Consider the following 27,670-nt stretch of genomic DNA (forward strand, 5'->3'; position numbering starts at 1 on the left):
ACTTACGAGGGTTGAATAAAAACATCATACACAGAATGGAAAAACTCGCGCTATGAGGACTTAGAGCTTGCTGTACAATCTTGTTTATTTATTTGTTTGCTGTTTATGTTTTTGTTTGGGGGGGTGTTTTTTTGGAAGATGAGATACAAAATATCGTGTCTGTCTTCTAATTAGCTTATGCGTTAGTCGTTGTTGCTTACGAGCTTCAAATGCGTCATTCACTTATTTTGAATTTTTGTCTCCAGGACTTACATTACTGCAGACCGCCCTGGTCGAAACTGGAAACTATGTTCTCTGTCATTTTGAAAAACTACGCTGCCATAAAAACTATCCATTTTGAACAGGAGAGTTTGATTCACTAGTTTCACTGATGTTATATATAGCTAATGTGAAGACAGAGAGTATACGGCGGTTGACAATTTCTGAACGCTACAGAGAATTTGTAATAGCCCCTCGTATGCAATGGCCAGTGATCCGCAAGGATAGCGTCATTCAGACTGTAGAACCTATATTATCTCTGTCAAAGTTTTATTTGGCTGAATTTTCAATGTTTCAAAGCGCCGTTGGGAGAGTGAGGTGCATCCTGGACAATTTGTTGGGCAACAAGATTGCAGAAAAGCCACACTGCACTGCATTCGTTCCTCTTTATGCATGAACTATGATTGGGATCGTGACAGGACTGGTTTTAGTCTTAACGTGTGAGTATATATATATACCGTCTGCATGTACTTATCGTAAAAACAGGAGGTTTGGGGGATGGGGAAGGTGTACTATAGTGTTGTTGTTGTTGTTGTTGTTGTTGTTGTTGTTGTTGTTGTTGTTGTTGTTGTTGTTGTTGTTGTTGTTGTTGTTGTTGGTTGTCGTTGTCGTCGTGGTCGTTGTCGTTTCGAAATTGTATTAGGAAACGGAATTTAGCTATATTCAACACCGTTAAAGTCTGTTTTGAAGACAACGAATAAATTCTTTGATTGAAAAAGTAAAAGTGTGAACGAGTTTTACTCGTCTGTCAAGCATGTAATGGATTGATCCTGCGGTGAATAAAAGACTCTCCGTGGCTGCCGCTTTCTTCTTTCTTTCTTTCTTTCTTTCGTTCTTTCTTTCTTTAATTCTTTCTTTCTATCTTTCTTTCTTTCTTTCTTTCTTTCTTTAATTCTTTCTTTCTATCTTTCTATCTTTCTTTCTTTCTTTCTTTCTTTCTTCTTTCTGTCATTCTATCTTTCTTTCTTTCTTTCCTTTCTTTGTCGTAGTGTCTAATTGCAATTCGTTTGGATGTTTCAGTGAACTCTGTTTCCGTTCAATGTTGGGTAAGTGTTTTGTGGCAATGTTTGGTTTAAATCTTCTTACCTGGTTACTGTACGTACAAGGCCGGATCAAAGTTTGTTAGAGGGGGGGGGGGGGCTTAGTAAAGAGAGCAAAGGGACCTTGACGAATGAGCGAAGATTCCTAGACCGAACATGGTCCCCCCCCCCCTCCCTGGAATTTGTTTTGGTCAACGGGGCTATCTGAGCTTAGACATTGCTCAATCTGTCTTTTTTCCTCCCCCTTTTTGGGAGGAAGCAATTTTAAATTTCTTATGTTACCATTTTCTGGCATGAAAAAACCCGTTTCAATTTGAAATGGCACCGTACTAACTGCTTTGCCATCAGAACTTGAACATATCAATTTAGACAACATCAACAAAATCTAAAATAAACAGAGGCAGATGAGATGAAAATGGGTGTGGGTTTTGCCGAGGCATTAATGATTGAACATTAATATACAACGGCTTTACACATTTTTATTTTTTCTTAAAGATACCAAGAGGGTCACAGATCCTTTTTGTTCTGCCAAACTATACTGCCAAGTGCCCGAAAAAATGGACGGACGTGAACAAGAAACACACGATGTGCCTGACTGACGCCCCAGGGGCGACCCGCGTGCTGCTGGAAAGTAAAGAGAGACAATGGATTGTGGACACACACAACGAGATCCGAGCCAACGTCACCCCCAAGGCCGCTGCAATGCCAGCTCTGGTGAGTCAGTGACTTCATATAATAATGAGAGCTTATATAGCGCGAACCACAGTAAACTAATATGCTCTCCGCGCTTTACTTCATCTCGGTTGAAACTTCCCTTCCGGAAATCTGGGATTCTGGGTTTTGAAAATGGTTTCTGGGTAAAATTCCGGATTTTGATTAAAAAGAAACAAATAATAAATAAACAAATAAATAAATAAACAAATAAATAAATAAACAAATAAATAAATAAATAAATGTAAGTACACACCAGTGAAAAAAAAAATTCCTCTTGATTTCCTCACATGCAGTGGTTCAAGATTGGGACATAAAGGACGAACATGCTCTATCTTTCCTGGAGGCGTCATCCACTGGACCCAAATAGGGGCGCTGCCGGGGTTCTAGTGGTTCAAGATTGGGACATAAAGGACGAACATGCTCTATCTTTCCTGGAGGCGTCATCCACTGGACCCAAATAGGGGCGCTGCCGGGGTTCTAGTGGTCTGCTTGACCCTTGGAATTTCTCTTTGATTTTATTTTCTGTTTCCCCAACTTTCAACCCTGGTTGACGCTGCAAGTAGCTTTGTAAGCCGGAATCGCATAGAGCCTGGATTTGTGACTGTCGAGAAATATTGTTTTGAACAAGAAAATGGCTAGCCAAATGACTGCATTCATTTACAATTAACAACAGGTATGGGACAGACGTCTGGCGGAGGTAGCGAGCAAGCTGACCATGCAGTGCAAGTTTGGTCATGATGCCTGGGGGGCTCGGCAGATACCTGGTAAGATGTGACACAGACAGTCATGTAACGCCGCATGTAAGCACGGTTACAGGAACAGACAAAGGGGGTGACCAATGAATGAAGGGAGGTGGTGCCAGAGAGAGGGATAATTAGCAATTTCTTAATTTTTGGAGTGCATGCCTTAGCTAGGCTATGGACTAATATTGCCATTCTGGTCTATTTCGATCTATTGTCCGTATTTCCATGCAAGTTGCTCAATATCCTTTATGTTTACAACAACAAACAACGCATGCTTGTTTCGACTCGGCGTATTATACTTGTTCTCGTAAAACTATCCGACCCTATCGCCACACTGAAAACACGATAGCTGTTAATATTGAGGGCCCCAAAGGGTTTAAAATCGTGATCGTGATTGGCGTTTTTTGACCTTTCTGTGACCGTGATTGCTGAAATTTCCATTTCTGTGATCGTGATGGGACTTTGCCCGTGATCCGTGATGACAAAAAAATCAAGTCTCGTGATCGTGATCGTCAGTTGTTTTCGTGATCGTGATGGGCATTATTGCAAAGCATTTTATTTTCAACGTACATTTTTCACAGCTGTATCACTCTATGATCCTCTATTCGTCAAGGTGTTTGTGATCGTGAAAACAAAAATCAAGGTAACTGTGATCGTGAAAGCTAAAATTTCGCTTCCCGTGATCGTGATGATACCCCCCCTTTGGGGCCCTCAATATTCACCATGAGCACACATAAACATAGGAGTAATAACGTGGGGTTTTATCTTACTAAAATGGATGCACAATTTTACAAAAACTGCTGGACATTTCACAATAACTCTGACTTCAGGCTATCAGGGCATCAGCGTAGGACAGAACACAGCAGCGGGACAGCCAGACTTTGAGTCGGCTATCAGGACATGGTACAACGAGAACAAGTACTGGCGCTATGGAATGCCCTGGAACCCCAAGTACGGCCACTATCTACAGGTATATTGTCCCTTGGTATCACTTTCAGATGTATGTAGTCTGGTATAATTAATATCATGCAATGGTGCACCATGTAGGCCAGAAGTACTTTGAGTCTGCCGTGAGGACGTGGTTCAACGAAGGCAAACCGCGAACACTATAGATCTACAGGTATGGGTTTTTGTTTCAAATACCTTTACTTTTTTGTGGTCTGGTACAATATGAGATCAAACATTGATATACATGTACCAAGTAGGGCAGAAGGACTTTGAATCTGCGGAGAGAACATGGTACAATGAGGGCCAGCACTGGCACTACGGAATGCCCTGGCAAAAGTGCGGTAATTAGCTGCAGCTACAGCTCGTTGCTACTTTTCAAAACAGTCAAGGTGTTGGTATTGTGTATGTCAGCAAGTGAAGGGGTGATATTATCCCCGTGACATGTGTGCCTTTAAGTTCGGCCATTTGCAGGTAGGTTTTCCGCGAGCAGGTCATTTTGCATCTTACTGCATTTCTGTTCGTTGTCTGGTACGACAAAGGGTTAGTTACGCCATGCTATTTTGTTGCATGCAACCAAAGATCCTTTCCACAGTTGGTTTTCAGGATGTAAACGTGTAGAAACTTTGAAAAAAAGTTCGTAATCTTCATTCTGTTGGGCTTATTTGCTATACTGAGGCTGTTATGGATGATATTCTGACAAAAAAAAAGAATAATTGAAAGAATAAACGATATTTTCAAACAGCAAATCCACGCCAGGACAACTCGAATCGGATGTGGCATGGCCAAATGTGCGGGCGCCTCCTACTCAACGTTTTTCGTCTGCAACTACGCCAAATCGTAAGTAATGAAAACAATGTTGTGACGTCAATGATATTCGTGACGTTATAGAGTCAGGTGCAGAGTCTATTTATTCTGAATCAACGACGTGTTTAATAGAATAGGCAGTTTTGCTTATCAATTTTCTGGATTAATCTGTACTAAAGTAATGAACCTAGTGCGCAAAGTAGGCGCATTTTAATTTTAAAGAAATACAACCGCAAATTTAACACAATCAATACGCGCCTTCTTGATAAGAACTGTGACGTCACAACAAAATATAGTCACAAGAATGACGTCACAATCACCCGTCACTAAAGTAGTACGTATATATAGGTTGCTGTCTGTACCTTCTCAATTACAGCAACGTTTGTTGTGCATATCGCAGGTTCTCAAACAGAATGAGGCAGAGCGTATTACACATGTCGTATGCATAAAGAGCGATTACTTCCCTTTGGTTATTTGATATCGCAGGTTGGTAAGAGGGAATCCCTACGGATCGGCCAAGGTGTCATGCAAAAAGTGCCCCGACAAGTGTGTCAAGAACCTATGTGGTGAGTTTTGTTGTCCTTTATTTGACGATTCTCGCTATCTCCACTAAGAGAGAGAGAGAGAGAGAGAGAGAGAGAGAGAGAGAGAGAGAGAGAGAGAGAGAGAGAGAGAGAGAGAGAGAAAGAGAGAGAGAGAGAGAGGGGGAGGGGAGAGAGAGAGAGGGGGGGAGGGGAGAGAGAGAGAGGGGGGGGGAGGGGAGAGAGAGAGAGAGACAGACAGGGACGAGGAGAAAGAGAGAGAGCAATAGGGAGAAAGAGAGGGGGAGGGGAGAGAGAGAGAGAGAGAGCGAGAGAGAGTACCCAATATTGACGGACTGTGTGATGATATCTTCTGATATGGCTATTTCATATGTTACGTGGATTTCCATTGGTCAATTGGGCAAAACTGAGCTCAGTGCAAAAGTGATGTCGACGACATTTCCGTCGATATCAGTTTTGATATCGACGACCTCTTTATTGCTTCCCCACTTCAAAAACAAAAACACCTACATTTAAAAACAAACAAATATATATATGAAAATGTAATGATCCCAGAATTTAGTTGAGCAAGTGACTAAAGACTTTTTGAAAGAAAAGACATTTTGAAATACTGAAAAGTACAAGAAAAGAGTGAACAAAAAGAAATAATAATCAGAGGGAGGTATATGGAACAGCCAAAACTGAGACAAATACTTTTGTAATTTCTTTACAGTAAATACAAAATGTACAGAGAATTAGCAATATATCTAACATTGACTTACTGTGTGATGATATCTTCTGCTATTTGTCTGTTTCGACAGTGATATCAAAATCTCGACCTCCGGCCGGTCTCAATTTTGATATCACTGTCTCAACAGACCATAGCAGAAGATATCATCACACAGTCCGTCAATATTGGGTACTCTGGTCTGTTGAGACAGTGATATCAAAATCGAGACCGGAGGTCGAGATTTTGATATCACTGTCGAAACAGACCAATAGCAGAAGATATCATCACACGGTCAGTCAATGTTAGATATATTGCTAATTCTCTGGAAATTTTGTATTTACTGTAAAGAAATTACAAAAGTATTTGTCTCAGTTTTGGCTGTTCCATATCCCTCCCTCTGATTATTATTTCTTTTTGTTCACTCTTTTCTTGTACTTTTCAGTTTTTCAAAATGTCTTTTCTTTCAAAAAGTCTTTAGTCACTTGCTCAACTAAATTCTGGGATCATTACATTTTCATATATATATTTGTTTGTTTTTAAATTTGGGTGTTTTTGTTTTTGAAGTGGGGAAGCAATAAAGAGGTCTGATAAAACTGATATCGACGGAAATGTCGTCGATATCACTTTTGCACTGAGCTCAGTTTTGCCCAATTGACCAATGGAAATCCACGTAACATATGAAATAGCAATATAGAGAGATATAAACTTGCGCACGGGTTAACACTTCAGTCATGCTATTATGTAGAGGTTACATGCCGAGTCTCAGTGATTATTAAAAATAATGGTCGAAGTTAGCGGATCATGAAAAATGCGAGCTTTAGCGAGCTTTTTCATGACCGCGAACTGAGACCATTATTTTTTATAATCACTGAGACGAGGTGTGTAACCTCTTTATTCCTCCTTTCTTCAGTTATTCAAAGAAAAGAGGAGTTTTTTTGCGAAAGTTTGATCGAATCCTATTCACTCAACCAGTCAACCTGCGCAGGCGATCGATTAATGCGCGGTTGTATAGTTCCGTGCAAATCATTCCATTCTGTTAACACTTCTTGTCAGTTTTCCTATTTTGGACTAAAATCAAGTACACAGATATGCTGTTATTCTGCTGTGGCGGCAAAGGCAGATATTGTGTGTTCTGTATATGTTTTGGTATCGCTTAGGATAATGTTCTTTCGTCAAATGGGACTAGCAGACGAACTTTTGCACCCGTGTTCCAACGTTAAAAACACTGTATTAAGTTCAGTTTTCTGGGGAAAATAGTGAATGAAACCGCTTTATGTTGTTTAAATTGATGAGATGTGTTCGTCGCGATATAACCTTCGTGGTTGAAAACGACGTTAAACACCAAATAAAGAAAGATGAGATGTGTACATTTGGTTGCGTGTGATCTGTTTATTAAATGAAATATTGTTGAAAACTGACCGTCGGATTGCAGTCTGTTGTCGAAGAAACTGAGTGAAAAGAAATTTGAAAGGGGAACTACTCTTGTCGCTAGACAAAGTATGAGAGTTACTTGCCTTGGGAATTTGCTTGTGATGAACGTTTGTGCACAGCAGACCTAGATTCAGAAAACAACCAAACTCATGGATTTTATATGGAGATTCATGTGTTCAAGCCTGTTGTTGTTAATTTAAATGCGGTATGTTTGTATTGTTTGCTCCAGAGATGTATACTTCGTACATTAGAGCGTTCGGAACTTTTCAGTCGCAAAAGTAGTACCGACGCAGAACAGCTTCTCAACCCATTGCGCTATCGAGGATTCAGGCTGTTGCTGGGTCGTTATTTGTTTGGTCGCTGGGTGTTTATCGAAAAATAACTAGCTCTACAAGTTTACAGAGGTAAAGAAGCAGAGGGGGGAATAAATTTTAATATCACATGCAGATGGGTTATTCCCCAGTGCTGTGTACCATTTTCCGTCATGAACTATCCCAAGTAAAAAAGTACCACACTATGTACTATAGTATACTATAGTAAAAGTACTATGGTATACTATAGTTTACTATAGTACAAGTACTATGGTACATTGAATTGTACTATGGTATACTATAGTTTACTATAGTACAAGTACTATGGTACATTGAATTGTACTATGGTGTACCATAGTTTACTGTAGTACTAGTACTATAGTAAACTATAGTACAAAAAGTACCATAGTACAATACATTAGTGTGTACTATAGTACATTGTGGTACATGTACTATAGTAAACTATAGTACAGTTAAATGTACTATAGTATTTTGGTCACTTTTTTGCAAAAATGTACTCTAGTAAACTATAGTTTACTATAGTAAACTCTAGTTTACTAGAGTACATGTACTATAGTTTACTAGAGTAAAATGTAGTACAGCGTGGTATTTTGGTCATAGTACATTTGTACTATAGTACTTGTACTATAGTTTACTATAGTACAGCGTGGTACTTTTGGCATGGTAGATTTGTACTATAGTACTTTCACTATAGTTTACTATAGTACAGTGTGGTACTTTTGTTGCTGTATATTTTGTACTATAGTACTTTTACTGTAGTTTACTATAGTATACTGCAGTACTTTCTTGAAAAAGTACCATAGCCTTAAAAATTACACTGGATGTAAATGTGGCCCCAATTTTTGCTGAATCAATTGTGTTGTGTGAATTGAATGTGTGTGTGCACGATCAGGCCACTCGCTGCTGTCAATCTGTCACATTTGGTAGGAAAGTAAAGGTTCATCACATGTTTTAAATTTTATTTTTATTTTTCGGCAGAGCATTAATAGTCAAACTTATGTAAGAACATTTTAAAATATCCACTAACATGTAAAAGACAATTAAATAATAATTTTAAAAAAGGTGTCCATCTTGCACAGTGAGTAACCAAGCTGTTGATTTTTGGTAAATGTCCCAATGCAGAAACAGTTTTAATGCAATTTTTTATAACCCTGTTAACCAGAACAAGTAACAATAAAATGCACGAAACAGATTTATTATAGCAGTAGCACTCTTCTTTGTGGGAATTCATCTTTAGCACAACACATATTTTATCAAAATTATCTCCCCTACAGCCAAGTTAAATTTCTATGATTAGCTTTGAAAGTGACCATGCCTACATCAGTACATGAAAACTCTGTGAACAATCAAAGGAGACAATGATTGTCCCTATTATTGACCGGAACTCTACCCCAATCTGAACTTGAATAATGCAAACTATCAAGCTGACTTGATGTCATCTAACCCTGTATGTGTGTGACCTTACACAGATAAAGTTATTGAGTTACTTTCTTTCTTTATTTGGTGTTTAACGTCGTTTTCAATCATTCAAGGTTATACATGTATTGCGATGGGGAAAGGGGGGAGATGGGATAGAGCCACTTGTCAATTGTTTCTTGTTCACAAAAGCACTAATCAAAAATTTGCTCTAGGGGCTTGCAACGTAGTACAATATATGACCTTACTGGGAGAATGCAAGTTTCCAGTACAAAGGACTTAACATTTCTTACATACTGCTTGACTAAAATCTTTACAAAAATTGACTATATTCTATACAAGAAACACTTAAAACCATATGTACTCGATGACTATACACGCTAATTGCTTTACCAACAGCTGGAGACATGCTAAATTAAGTTCCCTGCAAGATATTGTGGTCTTAAATGTTGAGATATTTGAATTTTTATTTTGATCTAGATCGTCCTATTTATAGATTTGCCAACAGAGGGAACGTTGACGCAAGGGAAATAACTCCGCGTCTTTGTTGACATCCTCACTTTTTCAGAGGCTAGAACAAGCTGTAATGCATGTATATGGTCCGCGCATGGCGACATATCGTCATTACATGGTCTTATGGTGCGTTTGACATCGATTATGGGCAAACTACACTTTGTAAACACGGGAGCGCGTACATATGCCTTTAACAAGGGTAAAAGGAGAAACAGAATCCGTTAGTCGCCTCTTACGACATGCTGGGGAGCATCGGGTAGATTCTTCCCCCTAACCCGCGGGGGGTTATTGAGTTACAACGATCTTGCTTCAAACACATTCAAAATAATACCATTTCTCTGTTATTATTATTATTTTCTGTGAACTTAAAAGTTTATGAGGGTCAATTTTACATGGGTCACATCTACAGGTCATCCAACTTCAATAGCCTGTAAAGTATCAAAAAATCTAGCTTTCAAAACATTTCAGAAAAATAAGAACACATGCTTTCGCAACACATCCTTGATATTTGTCAAAAATGTGGTTTTGAAAAAATGCCAAATGTGGTCATGTTTGAAATTGATCAAACCATAGCAGTATGTTAACTTTGTAAAGTCTATCCCGAAAACCATCCAAGAAAACAACAATGTTCAATTCTGTCTACCCATTGTAAGTCAGCCTAATTATGCTCCCCATCAGTGACATTCTCCTGACCTGGTGAGTCAAAACTCACTAAATGTCCAATGGAGAGTTTTCAGCATGCAACCAGAAAGTATATAGTGTGGCGTTATGTCCCTTTTTTTCAAAACAGGGTTATATATGTGGCAATAATCACATGAAATGTTCTCTGTCCTCCACATCTGTTTGATTTGTGATTGGTGTCCAGATTATTTGCTACAGGCATCTGATTAAGTTTATTGTAGCTGCTGTCCGGTTCCCTTTGCCAGTGATATCTGCTTTCCTGTTCTGTAACTTGTATTCATGTTCGCCGATGGCACCCGCTGAATAGTTTTGGTTGTTCTCCAATGGCATCTAGCTAGCTGCTTTGACGTCTGTAAGTGGTATCAAGGTCCTTCACCATGCAGTCATCTGCTGGAAGTGAACAGGAGGCTCTCTTGCTTATGACACCCACACCAGAGCATGGAATGAAACCTGCAATGACACAGCAGTATGACTGAGAAAGCATGCAGACTGAAGCAAAGAGGGCCAAACTTTAAGAGAATGATAATGAAACCTAACTTAAAGTGCCGTGGCTTTTAGTGCATATATATCTAACTTTTAAAAGTTGTGTCCGTCTCTGTGTGTATCATGATGACTAAAGGCTCCGAAACAGCTGCACCGACTGAGACGGTGGTGGGGGTTTGAAACGTGCTGGTGCGTGTATGATTGTGCTTGCGTGTGTGCAGGCATGAATGTCTTTGTCAGTGTGTGTGTGTGTGTGTGTGTGTGTGTGTGTGTGTGTGTGTGTGTGTGTGAATTTATGAATACAATTGAAGGCACAGTAAGCCTCCCGTAAACCATCACAGATACGGTCAGGCTTTTACACACAGACTACAGTACAAACACCCTTTCATTTAAACACTCACCGATTGAGAACATCCTAGGTGCCCTCCATAAAGAGCGAACTATTTTCAAATAATTTATTTTTGCGTGGTTTATCTTACCCCTGAGCCATCGTGAACCAGTCTGATCCAGTTTCCCTTTTTGACTCACATGCGAAGCAAAAGTGAGTCTATGTACTCACCCGAGTCGTCCGTCCGGACGTCCGGAAAACTTTAACGTTGGATATTTCTTGGACACTATTCAGTTTATTAGTACCAAATTTGGCAAGATGGTGTATGATGACAAGGCCCCAAAAAACATACATAGCATCTTGACCTTGCTTCAAGGTCAAGGTCGCAGGGGCCATAAATGTTGTCTAAAAAACAGCTATTTTTCTCATTTTTCCCATTTTCTCTGAAGTTTTTGAGATTGAATACCTCACCTATATATGATATATAGGGCAAAGTAAGCCACATCTTTTGATACCAGTTTGGTTTACCTTGCTTCAAGGTCAAGGTCACAGGAGCTCTTCAAAGTTGGATTGTATACATATTTTGAAGTGACCTTGACCCTGAACTATGGAAGATAACTGTTTCAAACTTAAAAGTTATTTGGGGCACATGTTATGCTTTTATCATGAGACACATTTGGTCACATATGATCAAGGTCAAGGTCACTTTGACCCTTATGAAATGTGACCAAAATAAGGTAGTGAACCACTAAAAGTGACCATATCTCATGGTAGAAAGAGCCAATAAGCACCATTGTACTTCCTATGTCTTGAATTAACAGCTTTGTGTTGCATGACCTTGGATGACCTTGACCTTGGGTCAAGGTCACATGTATTTTGGTAGGAAAAATGTGTAAAGCAGTTCTTAGTGTATGATGTCATTGCTAGGTTTAGTTATTTGACGTCAAGGTCATGTAAAGGGCAAGGTCAAGCATGTGAGTCGTATGGGCTTTGCCCTTCTTGTTTCACAATGTAGTCGTCAGTTAGTCATTTGAATGCGACTCCATGTGAGCTTATCTACAATAGCACGTTTTTATGCACGAAACAAACGGCTGTGGTTCACAAAAACTCTAGCGATGGTTTTTGACTGTTGAGAGGAACGGTGATACATGTATATGCATAAACCGCCGTCTGCTACGACCCTTGCGTGACCCTGCTTCCGGGCTTTTCTTTTTTCAAACTTTCACAACTTCGAATTGTACTGATCTTGTCTTGATAAAAAAAGAATTCTTTTATGATTAAAGAATGTTTGTGTGACAAGCTGTCAATTTATTATTTAGATTTTAAAAGTTAGGTCTAGCGCAAAAACGCACCACGGTCCAAAAACATTCTGATAATCATCGATCCACGGCTATCGCCAGTTTACATCGATAGAATGAGACCCGAAGGGAAGTAACTCATTTTTGACCTGAGTTCAATCGGCAAAATTAATTCTTTAAAAATTGCTCGCTCTTTACGTAGGGCACCTAGGATATTCCCGTTTGGTGAGCGTTCAAATGGAAGGGTGTTTGTACTGTGTGTAAAAGCCTGACAGTATCTGTGATGGTTTACGGGAGGCTTACTGTCCGGGCGTGATTTCCGGTATTGAATATTCATAACAGCCGTCCAGCACCAAAACGAGGCGCCATTGTTGTAGAGGACCAAGTCCACGAAAATAAATTCTTTGAAAATGTTTCACGCTCGACAGAAAGCAGCCAGGATGTTCCCGTTCGGTGAGCGTTCAAATGGAAGTATGCTTGTACTGTATGTAGACGCTCGGGGAGCTCTGTGATGGTTTACGGGAGGCTTACTGTGCCTTTAATGTATATACATCTATACACACCCAAGAAGATAAGGCGCTCAGCAGGTCTGCACTCATGTTGATCCATTATGTCGGAAACAGGCAGAATTGGATCCTCCACCCGACAGTCACTGAGCTACAGTGCTGCTCTCAGCTATAAGCAAGAGAAAGCAGCTTGAGTGTTTCATCGCATATAATTCCAGTGTTTGCATACTCCATAGCGATTAGCTGAAACTATTTAGCTAAAACATTAAACTATTATCAGTGGAATACCAAAGGGGTGGCATATGTCATCCAAAATATAAGGCAATTTAAAGTGTGATTGACGGGACAGAAGCGTTTCAATGATACAAATAGAGAACACTACATAGTCTACTGTGTGTTACTGGGTTTACACAAGTAAAAGTGAATATTTTTTCTTCTTCTGTTTCTTCGTTCATGGGCTTAAGACTCCCACGTTCACTCATGTGGATTTTTACGTGTATGGCCGCCATTCAGGCAGCATATGCCAATTTCGGGGGAGGCATGCTGGGTACTTTCGTGTTTCTATAACCCACCGAACTCCCACATGGTTTACAGGATCTTTTCCGTGCGCACTTGGTCTTGTGCTTGCGTGTACAATGCGCCCGTCGTGAATATTTCAATATTTGAAAAGCAGTAAGTGTAAATCTGGTGCCACACAGCAAGCCATGAAGTATTCTGTTTTCAATTCCTATGTACCGGAGAGATAACCCATGTAGTAACTAAACCATACACGCACATATGGGCATATCATTGAGGTCATGGCAAGCTGGTCTGGCAGGGACCTTATATATTCCACTGCTCATGATTACAAAGTCACAGATGCAAAGTCATTCTCGTAACACGTTTGGGCTTGCCATTTTCTCGCGAGTGTTTTGAGAATGAAGTTTGTCTCGGAGATTTTGCATAAGCAATGGAAAATGACATCCCTGACAGACATGTTGTTTGAACCAACCTCATTTACATGATAGACACGCCTGTGAAGAGATGGTTCATTTATCACATCATGACACATGGGTGGTATCTCTCAGGTAGGCAAAACAATATATATCTAAATGCACCAATTTACCTCAAGCACTCAGCAGGTCTGCACATATGTTGATCCATTAGGTCAAAAAACCACCAGAACTCGATATGTTGTCCTAAAGTCACAGATATAGTGGAACCCCCCAAGGATCCTGAAAAAATAATTAAAAATGAAGAGCCAACACTTGTACAAATTATCTGTCTTTGTACATACAAGCACATACACAAATAAATCTGCTTGCACTATGCTGGCTTTAGGCATGTGTAATAAAATTATTTTGGGGGAGCTTCTCGATTCAACCGGGAACTTTTGTTGTTGTCAAAAGCAATTTATGCCTCAAACATTCTCCCACTCTAAGACTGAACTATGCATTCAGTATGTGTTGATATCTGACTTAAACTCACAAAAATAACAAAGGCTAGTTTGTAAAAAGACACTTGTTTGTTTGTTTATTTGTTGCTTAACGTCCAGCCGACTACGCAGAGCCATATCAGGACGAGGAAGGGGGGGATGAAGGGGGCCACTTGTCAAGCGATTCCTGTTTACAAATGCACTAACCCATTACTTGTGTCCCAGCAGGCTTTAGTAAAACTAAATTAATACCTACTGGAAGATTACCAGTTTCCAGTATGTTAAAATAGGCTTAACCTATCTACTGCTGGACTTACATCAGAACACTAACAGATTAAACTATACATGAATCGCGAGACAAGCGGCAAGAGAAGAGATTTTTGGAAAAAATACAGGTGAATGAGCAAGAAGGCAGAAAAAGGAAAAGAATTCATGAAGAAAAAGAGAGCATGACAGGAAAGAGGAACCAAAAATCTACCTAACAGCAAACTAGAAAGCTCCTGCGGTTCCAAAAACAGGAGGGGCCTTTAATTTCATAACCGCAGTGCCCCACTGCGGGAGTAAAAAGACACTGATTTGAAAAGAAAATTTAAATTCAATTACATATTATTATGTATTATATAATCTGTTCTGGGGCTTTTTTCCAGGTCTTTTAAAAAAGGATGTTCACAAACAATAACAAACACATTTTCAATCCAATGAATGTTTGCAGCACTGTCAGCCGGACAGAAATGACAGTATGTTGACAAAGCCGTGATAAAAACATAACCTGCAGTCCTACCTTAGCGCAAAGAAGTATGAATGGTCTCTGTGTACTCTACAATCTCTGACTGTGGCCCTATGTAAAGGTCGAAAAGAGCTGGCTGTGCTTGGCCATTAAGAAAAATTTCAGTTAATTCAGATTTGTACAAGGAGAGCATAAAAGCATATATTCACAGCATGTATGTCTTGTTATTGCTATAGGTCTATATATATCTATGCCACAATGACACAGCAAATACGTACATTCATACAGACATATTCATTTACTCATATAATTTAAATTATATAGCACCACAGGAATATGTTAATATCAAAATCTAATATGAAATTTCCTACACACACCCATGAAGTTCAAGCCCTAAGCAGTTCTGCACACATGTTGATCCAGGAGGTCCAAACACACCCTGCACTTGTTGTCCAACAGTCACTGCTCCAGTGAAACCCTCCATTTAGGACCCTGAAAGATATAACAAGTTCCATAAAGTGATACAAAACTCTTTGTTGTTGTCCTTATCTGCTGAAGGAGCACCTCCTGTCGCTTCACAGCATCTGTAACACAAGAGAGGACTGAGTATCCAGCCAGAAATTTCATGACTGTATTTTTATAATGATGATCAACAAAACTTTTTAGGGGCTTTTAAAATGATATGACAAATATAAAGTCAGATGCACTTCCCCCATTGTTATACTTAAACATAGAACTAAGGCTTGTTCATACAGTGGAACTCCCCTTGTTAGACCTCAAAATATCTGAGAAAAATAGGCCTTAAAAAGGACCCCTGGGTGTCTTAAAAAGGCCGTTGATTGATGATTCACAAAGGTTATTCACAGAAAATATGAAAAAAGCAAGGTCCTAAAAGTGAGTGTGTCTTTAAGTGTGTGTGTCTGTCTGTGCATCACAATTAAGGGCTAAACAAAAACAAACACACACCCAAGAAAAGCAAAATTTGTTTGAAAATTTGATCAAACTCCAAGACAGTGAATCAAACAAGAAATGTCCATCACTGATTCAGACGCAGTTTATATTTGAATGTATGTGTGTGTGTTGCAAACATTACACAAAAGTGGATCATAAATACCAAATTCAGCTAATGCTAGTACCGTATTGCAAATTACATTAAATTTGAAATGAAATTTTATAATTTGTTGTTAATAATTTACTTACTGGTTAAAGAGTACAACTTTTCACAATTTCAGCACAGAGAATGGAATCCTTGGTGTCTGCTTCCTTTTCTATCTGAATGACTCATTGGTACAGCCATCTGTCATCACCCTGCCGACTGTTTTTTTTGACCTGGAGTCCAGAAGCTTCCCCACCAACTCAGGCAGTTTTGTTTTTCACTAAAAGTAAAAGAATAAAGGTCAAATAGATTTGCACAAAGGAATAAAAAGAGGTTTTCTAGTAATCCAAATAAAGCATGCAGAAATAAAAACACAAAAAGTAACATCAAACAGTTTTGCCTCTTGTGCCCCCAAGACACTGGAATAATTACAGGCCACCAGATAGGCCGTCCATCACTGAAAGTGAACAGAAAAACTTGATGTTTAAATATGTGTGTGTGTGTCAGTGTGTGTGTGTGTCAGTGTGTGTGTGTGTGTGTGTGTGTTATAGTTTTTATAGTTTGCCCATAATCGATGTCAAACGCACCATAAGACCATGTAATGACGATATGTCGCCATGCGCGGACCATATACATGCATTACAGATTGTTCTAGCCTCTGAAAAAGTGAGGATGTCAACAAAGACACGGAGTTATTTCCCTTGCGTCAACGTTCCCTCTGTTGGCAAATCTATAAATAGGACGATCTAGATCAAAATAAAAATTCAAATATCTCAACATTTAAGGGGTCCTAGACCACAATATCTTGCAGGGAACTTAATTTAGCATGTCTCCAGCTGTTGGTAAAGCAATTAGCGTGTATAGTCATTGAGTACATATGACTTTAAGACAAGAGTTTAAAATGTCACTTACTTGTCCCTGTCAGTGTAAACTTTCAGCACAAAGAAGAATGGAAACATTGGTGTTTTTGTCGGTTCCGTTCCAATTGAATGATTTGGTACAGCCATGCCATCAAGTTGATCAACCAGCTCACTGTTCCTGTTACCAGTTCAACCTCTTTTCCACATTGCCGACAGATTTTTAATCTGAAAAAGTCATGTATACATGTTTTCAAAATGGGAATTTACAAGTAAACAGTTAACGAAATAGTCCGCTTCTGTCACGTACTCCCCACGAACACCGCTATACGTGGGGCAGCCAGATCCAGATAGAATCAACAAACAAGTAAAACTCAAAGTAAAAACATCAAACTCAAACTCAAAGAGAAAAAAACCAACCAGACGGCCCAATGGTCACTGTAATTGTATCAGATTCAGATTCTCACAATGGTATAAACTTTGCAAATCTCAAAAATAGTCGGATACGGGTAGTGACAGTGATAGTGAAAAAGAGTTGTGGGAGCTGTAAAGAATAATTATACGTACTCCTCACTCGATAGTCGATGACTTGGCAGTTACAGTTGCAAATCACTCGATAACTCCTGAGCGAATCTGGATACGATTACGTGGAAAACTCTTGAAGGCTTACTTCTCAGTCCAGATCCATCTTCTGCTCTCTGAATTATGGTTACACTCTCTTGGTGGGTTCCTTTCGTGATGTTGTAGCCCGCTTTTTTCCAATCTCCCTGGTGCAAACTCTTTCTTGTGAGTTGAAGTTCGTTCGTTGAAAATCAGTTACTAGTGCTGTCCCTTGATTTACTTCGGAGTGGTCTCCTCTTCGATTTTAAAGGGACATAACTCTCGCATGCTAACCCTTTCTTCGTATCGAAAGTAGCCGGCTCAGTTTGTTTTTGTTTTTGTTTGGTCTTGTGTTTGATGACTTTGCTAGTCCAATATTTTATGTATATATATACTCAACCAAAACTTAAATGTTTTTACTAGCTATTCAATTGTATGAGTTACAGTTCCTTTTAGGTACTGCTCTGTTCATTTTAGCATGTGCATGGATAAGCAACGCACACAAGTGTGTGTGTGTGTGTGTGTGTGTGTGTGTGTGTGTGTGTGTGACGGTGTGTGAGTTTACGCAGTATGTGTGTGTATGGGGGATGTGTGTGTGGGGGGATGTGGGGGTATATATATGTGTGTGTGTGTGAGTGTGTGTGTGTGTGTGTGTGTGTGTGTGTGTGTGTGTGTGTGTGTGTGTGTGTGTGTTTCGGTAAGCGAATGTCAGCGGTTTGTGTGTGTGCATGCGTGTGGGCGTGAGTGCGGCATGTGCGTGTGCGTGCGTGTGTGTGTGTGTGGGTGTGCAGTCTTTTGCTTACGTTTACAATTATTCTCTGTATATGTTCCAAGGCAGGGTGGACTAGGCAAAGAGGAGAGAGGGGGGGGGGGTTGCCAGTGGTGGTCCAGGGGGATGTTCTCCCTGGCGGGGTCAAGGGGCAGAGCCCCTTGTGGGGGTCAGGGGGCTTTGCCCCCTGAAGCTGATGGGTAGGTCATATTCTGAGATAGGAAAATGGTCGCTCCTTGCATGAAACGGCATAAAATAAACAATAATAAAAAATGTTTTAAATAAGTGAGGTACATGTTTAGGCTAGGGGGGGGGGTTGCGCAACCCCCATAACCCCCCCCCCCCCCCCCGGTAGTCCGGCCCTGCAAGGACAGGTTGGAAGATGAGGCTAAGCCTAAAACCTTTATCCTGACGTAATAATATCCTCTCTCTCTCCCTCCCTCTCTCTCTCTCCTCTCTCTCTCTCTCTCTCTCTCTCTCTCTCTCTCTCTCTCTCTCTCTCTCTCTCTCTCTCTCTCTCTCTCTGTTAAGCATTCGATGTGTACATATTCTATAACTTTTTTTTTTAAATCTCATATTGTGTGTGTGTGTGTGTGTGTGTGTGTGTGTGTGTGTGTGTGTGTGTGTGTGTGTGTGTGTGTGTGTGTGTGAATGTCCGTGTATATGATGTGATTAGAATAGGGGAGCCTCTCTGCATGGGTGAAAAAACACTTGTTTGTAATGCTTGTATGCCACAACGCTCTCTCTGTCTCTCTCTGTCTCTCTCTCTGTCTCTCTCTCTCTCTCTCTCTCTTTCTCTCTCTCTCTCTCAAATTATTTAAAATGAAACAATATTGTACACACAGCAAACTTCAGTCAACTTCAGGTCAAACCAAGAACTTTGCACTTGATCCTACATGAAGAATTATTTTGGCAAACGTTAAATTTAACATAAAAAAGGTATTGTTTCAAAATTTCACTGCAGACCATTTTACTAAGCGTTTCGGGCGGGCGGGAAATAGCTCAGTCAGTAGCGGCGCTGTCTTCAAAACCAGTTGTCGCAATCGGCGTAGGTTCGATCCCCACGTTCGGCGAGGGATTTATTTCCCAGAGTCAACATCGTGCAGACTCTCCTCGGTGGCCGCATGCACACGATAAAGAACCCAAGTTCACAGCGAAAGTGTCAGGGCTCGGAAACATGAATACACGCATGCAGGAAACAAAATGTGTGGGTATCGCCGTATACTGTATGGCAGCTCGCTTTCCCCATGGAGAAAGCAGCCCGAATTTCCATGAGGGCAACCTCACAGGACTATATAAAATCTTATCCTTATCGTAACCTTATCCTTTAACTTTTAAAGCAATTGTTAAATTCTCTTTTGAAAACTTTTTTGTGAGAAGCGTTCCAAGGTAACGTTAATGAAATATTAATTTCACATTTGATGCTAACTGTTTACAAAAAACTAACTATACAGTTTATGTACATCTTACGTTACAAAAGTCCTTTCTCCTAAGTGAATATGTGCGTACCCACGTGTTTGTGTGTGTGCACGTGCGAGCGTGTGTCAGTGTGACTGTGTGTGTGTGTGTGTGGTGTGTGTGTGTGTGAGCACAAAGTATTCCTACGTGTATTTTGCAAATGCACAGTTAACAAGTTTGAAAATATCTCATGTCATCTCCAACAAACGGCTTAATTCACACACACGCACGCACAAAACATAATAAATCTTATATGTACGACTACCTTGTAAAAACACACACAACACGTTTACATGCACAATTACTGGTGATATCAAACACAATTTTAAAAACAATGTTTTTTAATCAACTTAATTTCAACAACAAAATTGTTATGCTTAGCTGATAAGTTATATTAATAAAACAATAAAAATAAAAACACAAAATGCATGTATACTATTACTACTATACTGTACCGCAGTACTATGTACTGTTGTACTATAGTACAAAATACCATAGTACAAAGTACCACAGTGTACCATAGTACAAAGTACTTCGTACTATAGTACTACTGTAGTACAGGGTACATTCACAAAAAAGTACCATAGTACAAAGTACTAGGTACTATAGTACTACTGTAGTACAGGGTACATTCAATAAAAAGTACCATAGTACAGAGTACTATGTACTATAGTACTACTGTAGTACATGGTACATTCACTAAAAAGTACCATAGTACAAAGTACAAAGTACTCTACTGTACCACAAAGTACTATAGTACAGGGTACATTTACTACACAGTACTATAGTACAAAGTACCATGTACTACAATATGTACTAGAGTACATGGTACATTTACTATAGTTTACTATAGTACAGGGTACATTTACTATAGTTTACTATAGTATACTATAGTACATCGTGTGGTACTTTTTCAGCTGGGATAGGTCCTTGGTTTCCGCTATGGAGAATAACCCATATACTCACAAACGCACGCGCGTACACAAACGCACACGCGCAAATAACTGCAACACATTTTCAAGTTGTGTTGTATGGTAATCTAAGTAACGAACCTATGTTCATATCAACTTCCGTGGTGTTTGATTGCGTGTTCGTTTATTCGTCTGTATGTTGGTGTGTTCGTGTGTTTGTTGCAGACTGCAAAGGCAGACTGTGTTACAACGGAAAAAGACTCAATCCAACAACGTGTAAGTGTGAATGCGGCAAGCTGTTCCGTGGCGACCAGTGCCAAAACAGTAAGTTATTTTCAAGTAAGAAAAATAAAGCTCATATCTCCCTTTGACAAACGCTAGGAACCTACGTTTTTGCACACACCGTATGCACCACAATTCCAAGCTACTCACCAAATTTGAGCTCAATTAACCCCAGAGTACTAGAGATACAAGTCTAATTCGTAGACAGACAGACAGATTGAAACCTATACGCCGCTTTATTACATAAAGGCTGCGTAAAAATCCTCCTCCTGTTCTGACGGACCCAATAGCCTAATGGATAAGACGCCAGCCTCCCATGTGGGAGGCTGAGTGTTCGAATCCCGGCCGCGCCTGGTGGGTTAAGGGGGTAGATTTTCCGATCTCCCAGGTCAACTTATAGGCAGACTTACTAGTGCCTTAATTATCCCCCTTCGTGTGTACACGCAAGCACAAGACCAAGTGCGCACGGAAAAGATCCTGTCATTCATGTCAGAGTTCGGTGGGTAGTAGAAACACAAAAATACCCAGCATGCATCCCCCGAAAACGGTGTACGGCTGCCTGAATGGCGGGGTGAAACGGTCGTGCACACACATAATAACCACGACAACAACAAAAACACACAAAAAACAAAAACAGTGTGTGGGACTTTGAACCCTTGACCGCAGAATGGGCCTACATGTCCTCAATTGTTTACACATAGACTAAGGTGGGTGCTAGTAAACCTCTGTTGCATTACTGTATGTTCTGCTCTCGGGGACAAAGGAACGCCAGGGGAAGACATTTTTCAATAGTTTGCAGCCTGTGTGTGAAGACTGTTTTCCCTTTTCACACTACATCAGGGCACATGCACCACTGTCCAACAAAATATGGTCAGGAGGAACGGACCTCAGGGAAGTTCAATTCGATATTTGCAATCTACAATAAATTCAGGTTGGCGAGCAAAGGGTTTGTTGTAATAATTGCTTCCTTGGGTTCAAAGGATAGAAAGACTCGGCCTATATATAGACCTGCTATGTTTGGATTAAAAACAAGCTAAAAACGTTAAAAAGAATAAAGAAAAGCGCGCTTTACTGTTAAGCGCAAACGCTACAAACTGCGCTATACTGGCTTGTCAATTTCTGTACGTTTTCCACGTGAAAAGTGTGAGCGATTTCCTTGCCGCGGGGTAATGACGAAGCTATCATTATTGTTTTTGTGAAAACATGAAGTGCCTTCTTCTTCTTCTTCTTCTTCTTCTGCGTTCGTGGGCTGAAACTCCCCCGTACACATGTTTTTGCACGAGTGGATTTTTACGTGTATGACCGTTTTTACCCCGCCCTTTAGGCAGCCATACGCCGCTTTCGGAGGAAGCATGCTGGGTATTTTCGTGTTTCTATAACCCACCAAACTCTGCCATGGATTACAGGATCTTTACCGTGCGCACTTTGTCTTATGCTTGTGTGTACACATGAAGGGGAATAAGGCACTAGCAGGTCTGCACATAAGTTGACCTGGGAGATCGGAAAAATCTCCAAGGTCCGTGCCTTAACCCACCAGGCGCGGCCGGGATTCGAACCCACGATCTTCCGCTTTGGAGGCCGGTGTCTTACCACCAAGCCATTGCGCCCGTCCCAGTGCGTTCAATTTCATTCTGTGAGTTCGACAGATTGACTTAATATATAGTAATTTCGGTTTACGCGATTTGTTCGTTTTCAAACAGAACTCTCCGGGCATGAAAGAGTACGGGTGTTCTGATCAACCAGACTGTACTAAAAACATCTATATATATATACACTGTTGTGTGATAGCAAAATGCAGCACTGCTTAATTGACCCTATTTCTTCTCTTCTTTGTTAAACAGAGAATTGTCCTGGAATGGAAGAGAACTGGTGCAGTAATACACTAGACTGCACAAATACCTTCTACATCGGCTACTGCACCAAGACTTGTAAATGGTGCCCCTAACCTTATGAACTCAAACAGGTAATGCCCGTATCTGTCTCTGTCTGTCTGTCTGTATCTTTGTCTCTGTCTCTGTACTGTCTCTCGCTATCTCTCTCTGTCTCTGTCTGGCTGTCTGTCTCTCTCTGTCTCCCTCCCTCCCTCCCTCCCTCCCTCTCTCTCTCTCTCTGCCACAACCCTGAGTGAGATACACAATTCTGCTGACTCGACGATATACCCCAAGAACATGCGTTGCACTAAAGACAAGGGTCACTTTTTGTCAGTTGCTTTATCATCGAGTCAAAATCTACAACGGCCTAAAAGTACGAAGGTGATAGATAAATCCTACAGATAAATCATGGAGAGAGAAGGAGAGAGATCGTCTGGACTGATAGGCCGAGAAATGTACAGTGGAACCCCTCTTTTAAATTAAGACCTTCAAATATCCCGGGAAATGAGATCTTAAATTAGAGGGAGTCTTAATATGGAGGTATATTTACAGAGGTTATGAACAGAAAATCTCAGTGAGATAATGGGGTCTTAAAGACACAGTGCAGCTCACAGCCTTCGTTTTGCGTTTTTGTTGCAGCTGAGTGCATTTACAGTTAAAAAAAATCCTCCTATGGTAGTAAAACAAACCCAAAACTACCCAACGACGACATCTGTGAAGGTCGACAGTTTCTTGTTCACGCGAGTTACGTGGTGTTTGGTCGGAGTTCGATTCAACTGAGTGATTCCGGCCTCCATTATGTTTTACACAAACTCATGATGATGTCTGACATAGTTTGCTTAGTGATGAGTCTTTTTGTGCATGATGTGGTGGTCTACTTGATCTAAATTTAGATCCAAAAATAGGTCAAGATCAGCCGGGTCCGAGTACGAAATTAATTCGTAAAAAAATCGCAGTTCTTGACTCTTTGGGTACAAGTCAATGAAACTTGGACGTCCTTCTAACGGATAGCTGCCTGAGGTATGACTAAAAGCCCCAGGGGCTCCGTGCACCTGGATTTGACAAGTTCAGTACCTTTAAAAGACAGGAAGTCTTAAATCAGGGGGGTGGGGTGGGGGGGGGGGCCTAAATGTTGTCCTTAACTGAGCCCGAAGATGACTTTGCCAAAGTCTTTTCACCGAAACTTCAGTGTCATATGCGTAGCTTTGTGCAGCGACCTTTGCGAATTTGTCTTTGCGGTCAACTTGGCCCAATGAACAAAATTGCCCCCCGTGGGTTAGGGGGAAGAATTTACCCGATGCTCCCCAGCATGTCGTAAGAGGCGACTAACGGATTCTGTTTCTCCTTTTACCCTTGTTAAGTGTTTCTTGTATAGAATATAGTCAATGTTTGTAAAGATTTTAGTCAAGCAGTATGTAAGAAATGTTAAGTCCTTTGTACTGGAAACTTGCATTCTCCCAGTAAGGTCATATATTGTACTACGTTGCAAGCCCCTGGAGCAATTTTTTGATTAGTGCTTTTGTGAACAAGAAACAATTAACAAGTGGCTCTATCCCATCCCCCCCCCCCCCCCCCCCTTTCCACGTCGCGATATAACCTTGAATGGTTGAAAACGACGTTAAACACCAAATAAAGAAAGAAAAAGAACAAAATTGAGGCGAGAGATGCAGGGATGTGTCAGTTTTCAAGACACAATTACGGATTGTAAACCAGGAAGGCATAGGCTACAGACAGGCGCCTGGACAGACCCAGTCTGCGAAAAATGAAACCAACACGAAAACAAGACATGCACTCTCTTTCTCACGTAAACGCTCTCCGGCGTCTTAGATCTGCCCAGGCTCTTTCATGGGATACGACCATATCCCTACACTTGGACACATACCACAAAATTAACACCCTGACTGCTTGCTGAGGCAAATAGGCATTTGTGTATGAATCAGTGGCTTTTAGTAAATTAATTTATTTTAAAACATTCCTACTGTTCACGGAGAGCACACAGGCTGTTCATTTTTGGTATGTGACCAAATGGAGGGATGGTCTAACCCCACGGGAAAGCATGGCCAGACATGCGATGGCGAGCCCAACTGTTCACATGGGAAGGCGTGTGCCTTAAAGCCATATGTACTCGATGACTATACACGCTAATTGCTTTACCAACAGCTGGAGACATGCTAAATTAAGTTCCCTGCAAAATATTGTGGTCTAGGACCCCTTCAATGTTGAGATATGTTAATTTTCATTTTGATCTGGATCGTCCTATTTATAGATTTGCCAACAGAGGTAGCGTTGACGCAAGGGAAATAACTCCGCGTCTTTGTTTACATCCAAAGTTTTTGAGACTCTAAAACAAGCTGTAATGCATGTATATGGTCCGCGCATGGCGACATATCGTCATTACATGGTCTTATGGTGCGTTTGACATCGATTATGGGCAAACTACACTTTGTAAACACGGGAGCGCGTACATATGCCTTTAAATGATTATGTGAGAATAGAAACGTACGATAGCTCACCTTGTCAGTTTTTGCAGTCCCACAAAACACAATCAGCAGCACACAAAGAGATATCACGAACAGCCGCATCTTGCCTGTTACTGTAACTGTGCCTGCAAAAACACCTTTCTTCGTTTACATAGCCCACCAAAGTGACAAAGGTCATCAGTTTTTTTAATTTTTCTTTTCGAGTTTTTTTTTTAATGCTCAAAACTTGATTGAAATATAACTTACCGGACTTTTTCTTATGAGTGTGTGTGTGTGTGTGTGTGTGTGTGTGTGTGTGTGTGTGTGCGTGTGTGTGTGTGTGTGTGTGTGTGTGTGTGTGTGTGTGTGTGTGTGTGTGTGTGCGTGTATGAGTGTGTGTGGAATTAAAGATCAGTGTCCAAATCAGTGCCTCCATGAACAGTCCGACATTAGTTTTATGTCCATTGAACATGAAAACTGATACTATGAACAGAGTGAATCGAATGTTTTGTTTTGTTTTAAATCAACTTTCAGCACGGTTTTAGTTTGACCTCAGTTTCAACACACTGTCAATTGTCTCTCTCTCTCTCTCTCTCCTTTTGCACATTGTGGTGCCTTGCACCAGCTTCCTTGAATTTGGGTCACTGTTGAACAATACACACACAAAACAATAATAAATAAAATTTTAAAATATTAAAAAATTAGATAAATAAATAAATAAACAAACAAACACGACAAGCATTTTTTCCTTCTTAATAAGAATACAATTGATCGAACTTTTTATTTTTATGTTCACAGAGTGATTATGGCCGTGACTGGAGAGACACAACTTGAGAGAAGTTCTGCGACACGCCTGAGGCATCTGCCAATAATCAATCTGGCATTAGCTAGCAGCAGTATCAGAGTACTATTTATACACTCGCAGGCATGCATAATCATTAACGCAAAAGGTGGTACTCGAACACACTCGCGCGTTTGCACACACACACACACAAACACACGCGCGCGCGGGAGCGGCGTGCTAGCACACGCACACCGGCACACACACGTACGCACACGCACATACACTCACACACACACACACACACACACACACACACTCGCACTCACACAAACCAGTTACTCACAGGCGTGCAAGAATTACAGTCGACAAAAAAAGTAGGCCTATACACGACCTTAACTGAAACGAATGAATCCGCCAACACTATCGGTATCAGACAGCTCACAGTGACTGTGACTCACACACACACACACACACAAAGGCTAATTATCAAGTGACTTGCGATTGAGACTGCGTCAGGAGATCTTTTAAGCGATTAAAGCTATAATCTTTCAGAGTATGTAAAAAAAATAAAAAAATAAAAAAATAAAAATTTTTTAAAAACTGCCAAGCTGATTCCTGTGCAGAGTTAGAATGTTTTGTTTTTATTAATTTTAATTACGAAATTGATTCATAAAATTTCCCAGGATGCACAGAAAGTCGCCAAGCTTTAGAGTTTTCTTACATGTCTCAGTGAAAGGATGTTCTGCTATGAACAAGCTAACCGACACACACCTGTTGTGGACTTCATAATATAATATAATTGCTGGTATTACAGGAAGGACTGTACCTGGAAAGTATAGCTGTACTTCTTTTAGATATTATTGCACACACACACACACACACACACACACACACACACACACAGTATTAACTTCAGTTGTTGTATTGTATTTATTGTATCCATATTGTGATGAACTTTAGCTCCTATTTTCAAACGTTTGAAGTTTGTACATTTCATCAGTAACTGCTATTAAATTATGGCATTTTGTAAGAAGGCCATTTCATTTTGTGACCTATTATTTGAAGCTTACAATACCACGTTTTATTTACTGAATGTGTCAAATTTGCTGAAAATCTCCCTGGCAGTAAAGCCTACAATGTAGGTGAGGCTGCGCGGTCTGTGTTTTTTGTTTTGTTAGTTTGATTGTTGTTGTTGGATGGTGTTTTTTGTGTAGATTGTTGGTGGTGGTGGTGGTGGTGATGATGGTGTTTGTTTGTTTGTTTGTTTGTTTGTTTGTTCTTGTATTGTTGTTTGTTTTATATAAATTGAGCGTCTACTTTACCTGAATTAAAACAAATAATTTTGCAAAGACAACGGCAATTACGCAACGAGAGATTATGACTGATTTAATCAGTTTCAATACACTGCACTTTCAGTTTGAGTAAACATGTACCTTACGAATAAATAAACAGTTTTCGCTTGCGGCCATTCTTAAAACTAAGACTAAATAAGTTGCTGGTGTATGAGCACTGCGGATAACTTTTAGAGCACATGCCCGAATACGCGAAAAAAACTGTTGGGCTGAACTTTGAGCGAGCTTGCATGATGTCGCTTCAGTTAGCGAAATGAGGATTCAGAAAGAACAAACACGACAGATCGACTTCATGGGCACATGACACTGGCTGGTGTTTACGGAGGGGTGGAAGGTGTAGGGGG

General features: G+C 40.3%; 2 protein-coding genes and 1 long non-coding RNA gene across 4 annotated transcripts in view; 1 reads left to right on the plus strand and 2 right to left on the minus strand.

Annotated features, from left to right (window-relative positions):
* The window catches only part of LOC138948902 (uncharacterized), a 54,720-nt gene extending 28,325 nt beyond the window's left edge, over positions 1 to 26,395 (minus strand). Inside the window, exons 1-2 of the mRNA XM_070320536.1 lie at positions 26,318 to 26,395; positions 25,245 to 25,336 (exon numbers count right to left, since the gene is read on the minus strand). Coding sequence (XP_070176637.1) covers positions 25,245 to 25,313 — 69 coding nt within the window. The 5' untranslated portion in view covers positions 25,314 to 25,336; positions 26,318 to 26,395. The remainder of the gene's footprint in view (positions 1 to 25,244; positions 25,337 to 26,317) is intronic.
* LOC138948903 (cysteine-rich venom protein Mr30-like) lies at positions 559 to 27,125 on the plus strand. The gene is made up of 10 exons (XM_070320537.1): positions 559 to 698; positions 1,279 to 1,304; positions 1,794 to 2,012; positions 2,686 to 2,776; positions 3,586 to 3,725; positions 4,446 to 4,540; positions 4,994 to 5,073; positions 20,804 to 20,902; positions 22,702 to 22,823; positions 25,989 to 27,125. The coding sequence occupies exons 1-9, from the start codon at positions 659 to 661 to the stop codon at positions 22,803 to 22,805; spliced, it is 894 nt and encodes a 297-aa protein (XP_070176638.1). The 5' UTR covers positions 559 to 658; the 3' UTR covers positions 22,806 to 22,823; positions 25,989 to 27,125.
* On the minus strand, positions 8,467 to 17,960 carry LOC138948901 (uncharacterized). 2 transcript variants are annotated; one of them, XR_011450128.1, is made up of 7 exons: positions 17,408 to 17,960; positions 16,896 to 17,068; positions 16,088 to 16,263; positions 15,265 to 15,471; positions 13,852 to 13,960; positions 12,804 to 12,915; positions 8,467 to 10,581 (listed from the first exon to the last, which is right to left on the minus strand). It is a non-coding gene; the product is annotated as an uncharacterized lncRNA (long non-coding RNA). The 2 variants fall into 2 exon arrangements; XR_011450127.1 differs by having other exon boundaries at positions 15,265 to 15,379; positions 17,408 to 17,832.
* Positions 27,126 to 27,670: the final 545 nt, after the last annotated feature.

This window comes from Littorina saxatilis, linkage group LG15 (assembly GCF_037325665.1).
Source record: "Littorina saxatilis isolate snail1 linkage group LG15, US_GU_Lsax_2.0, whole genome shotgun sequence".
In the NCBI taxonomy this organism is placed as follows: Eukaryota; Metazoa; Mollusca; class Gastropoda; order Littorinimorpha; family Littorinidae; genus Littorina; species Littorina saxatilis.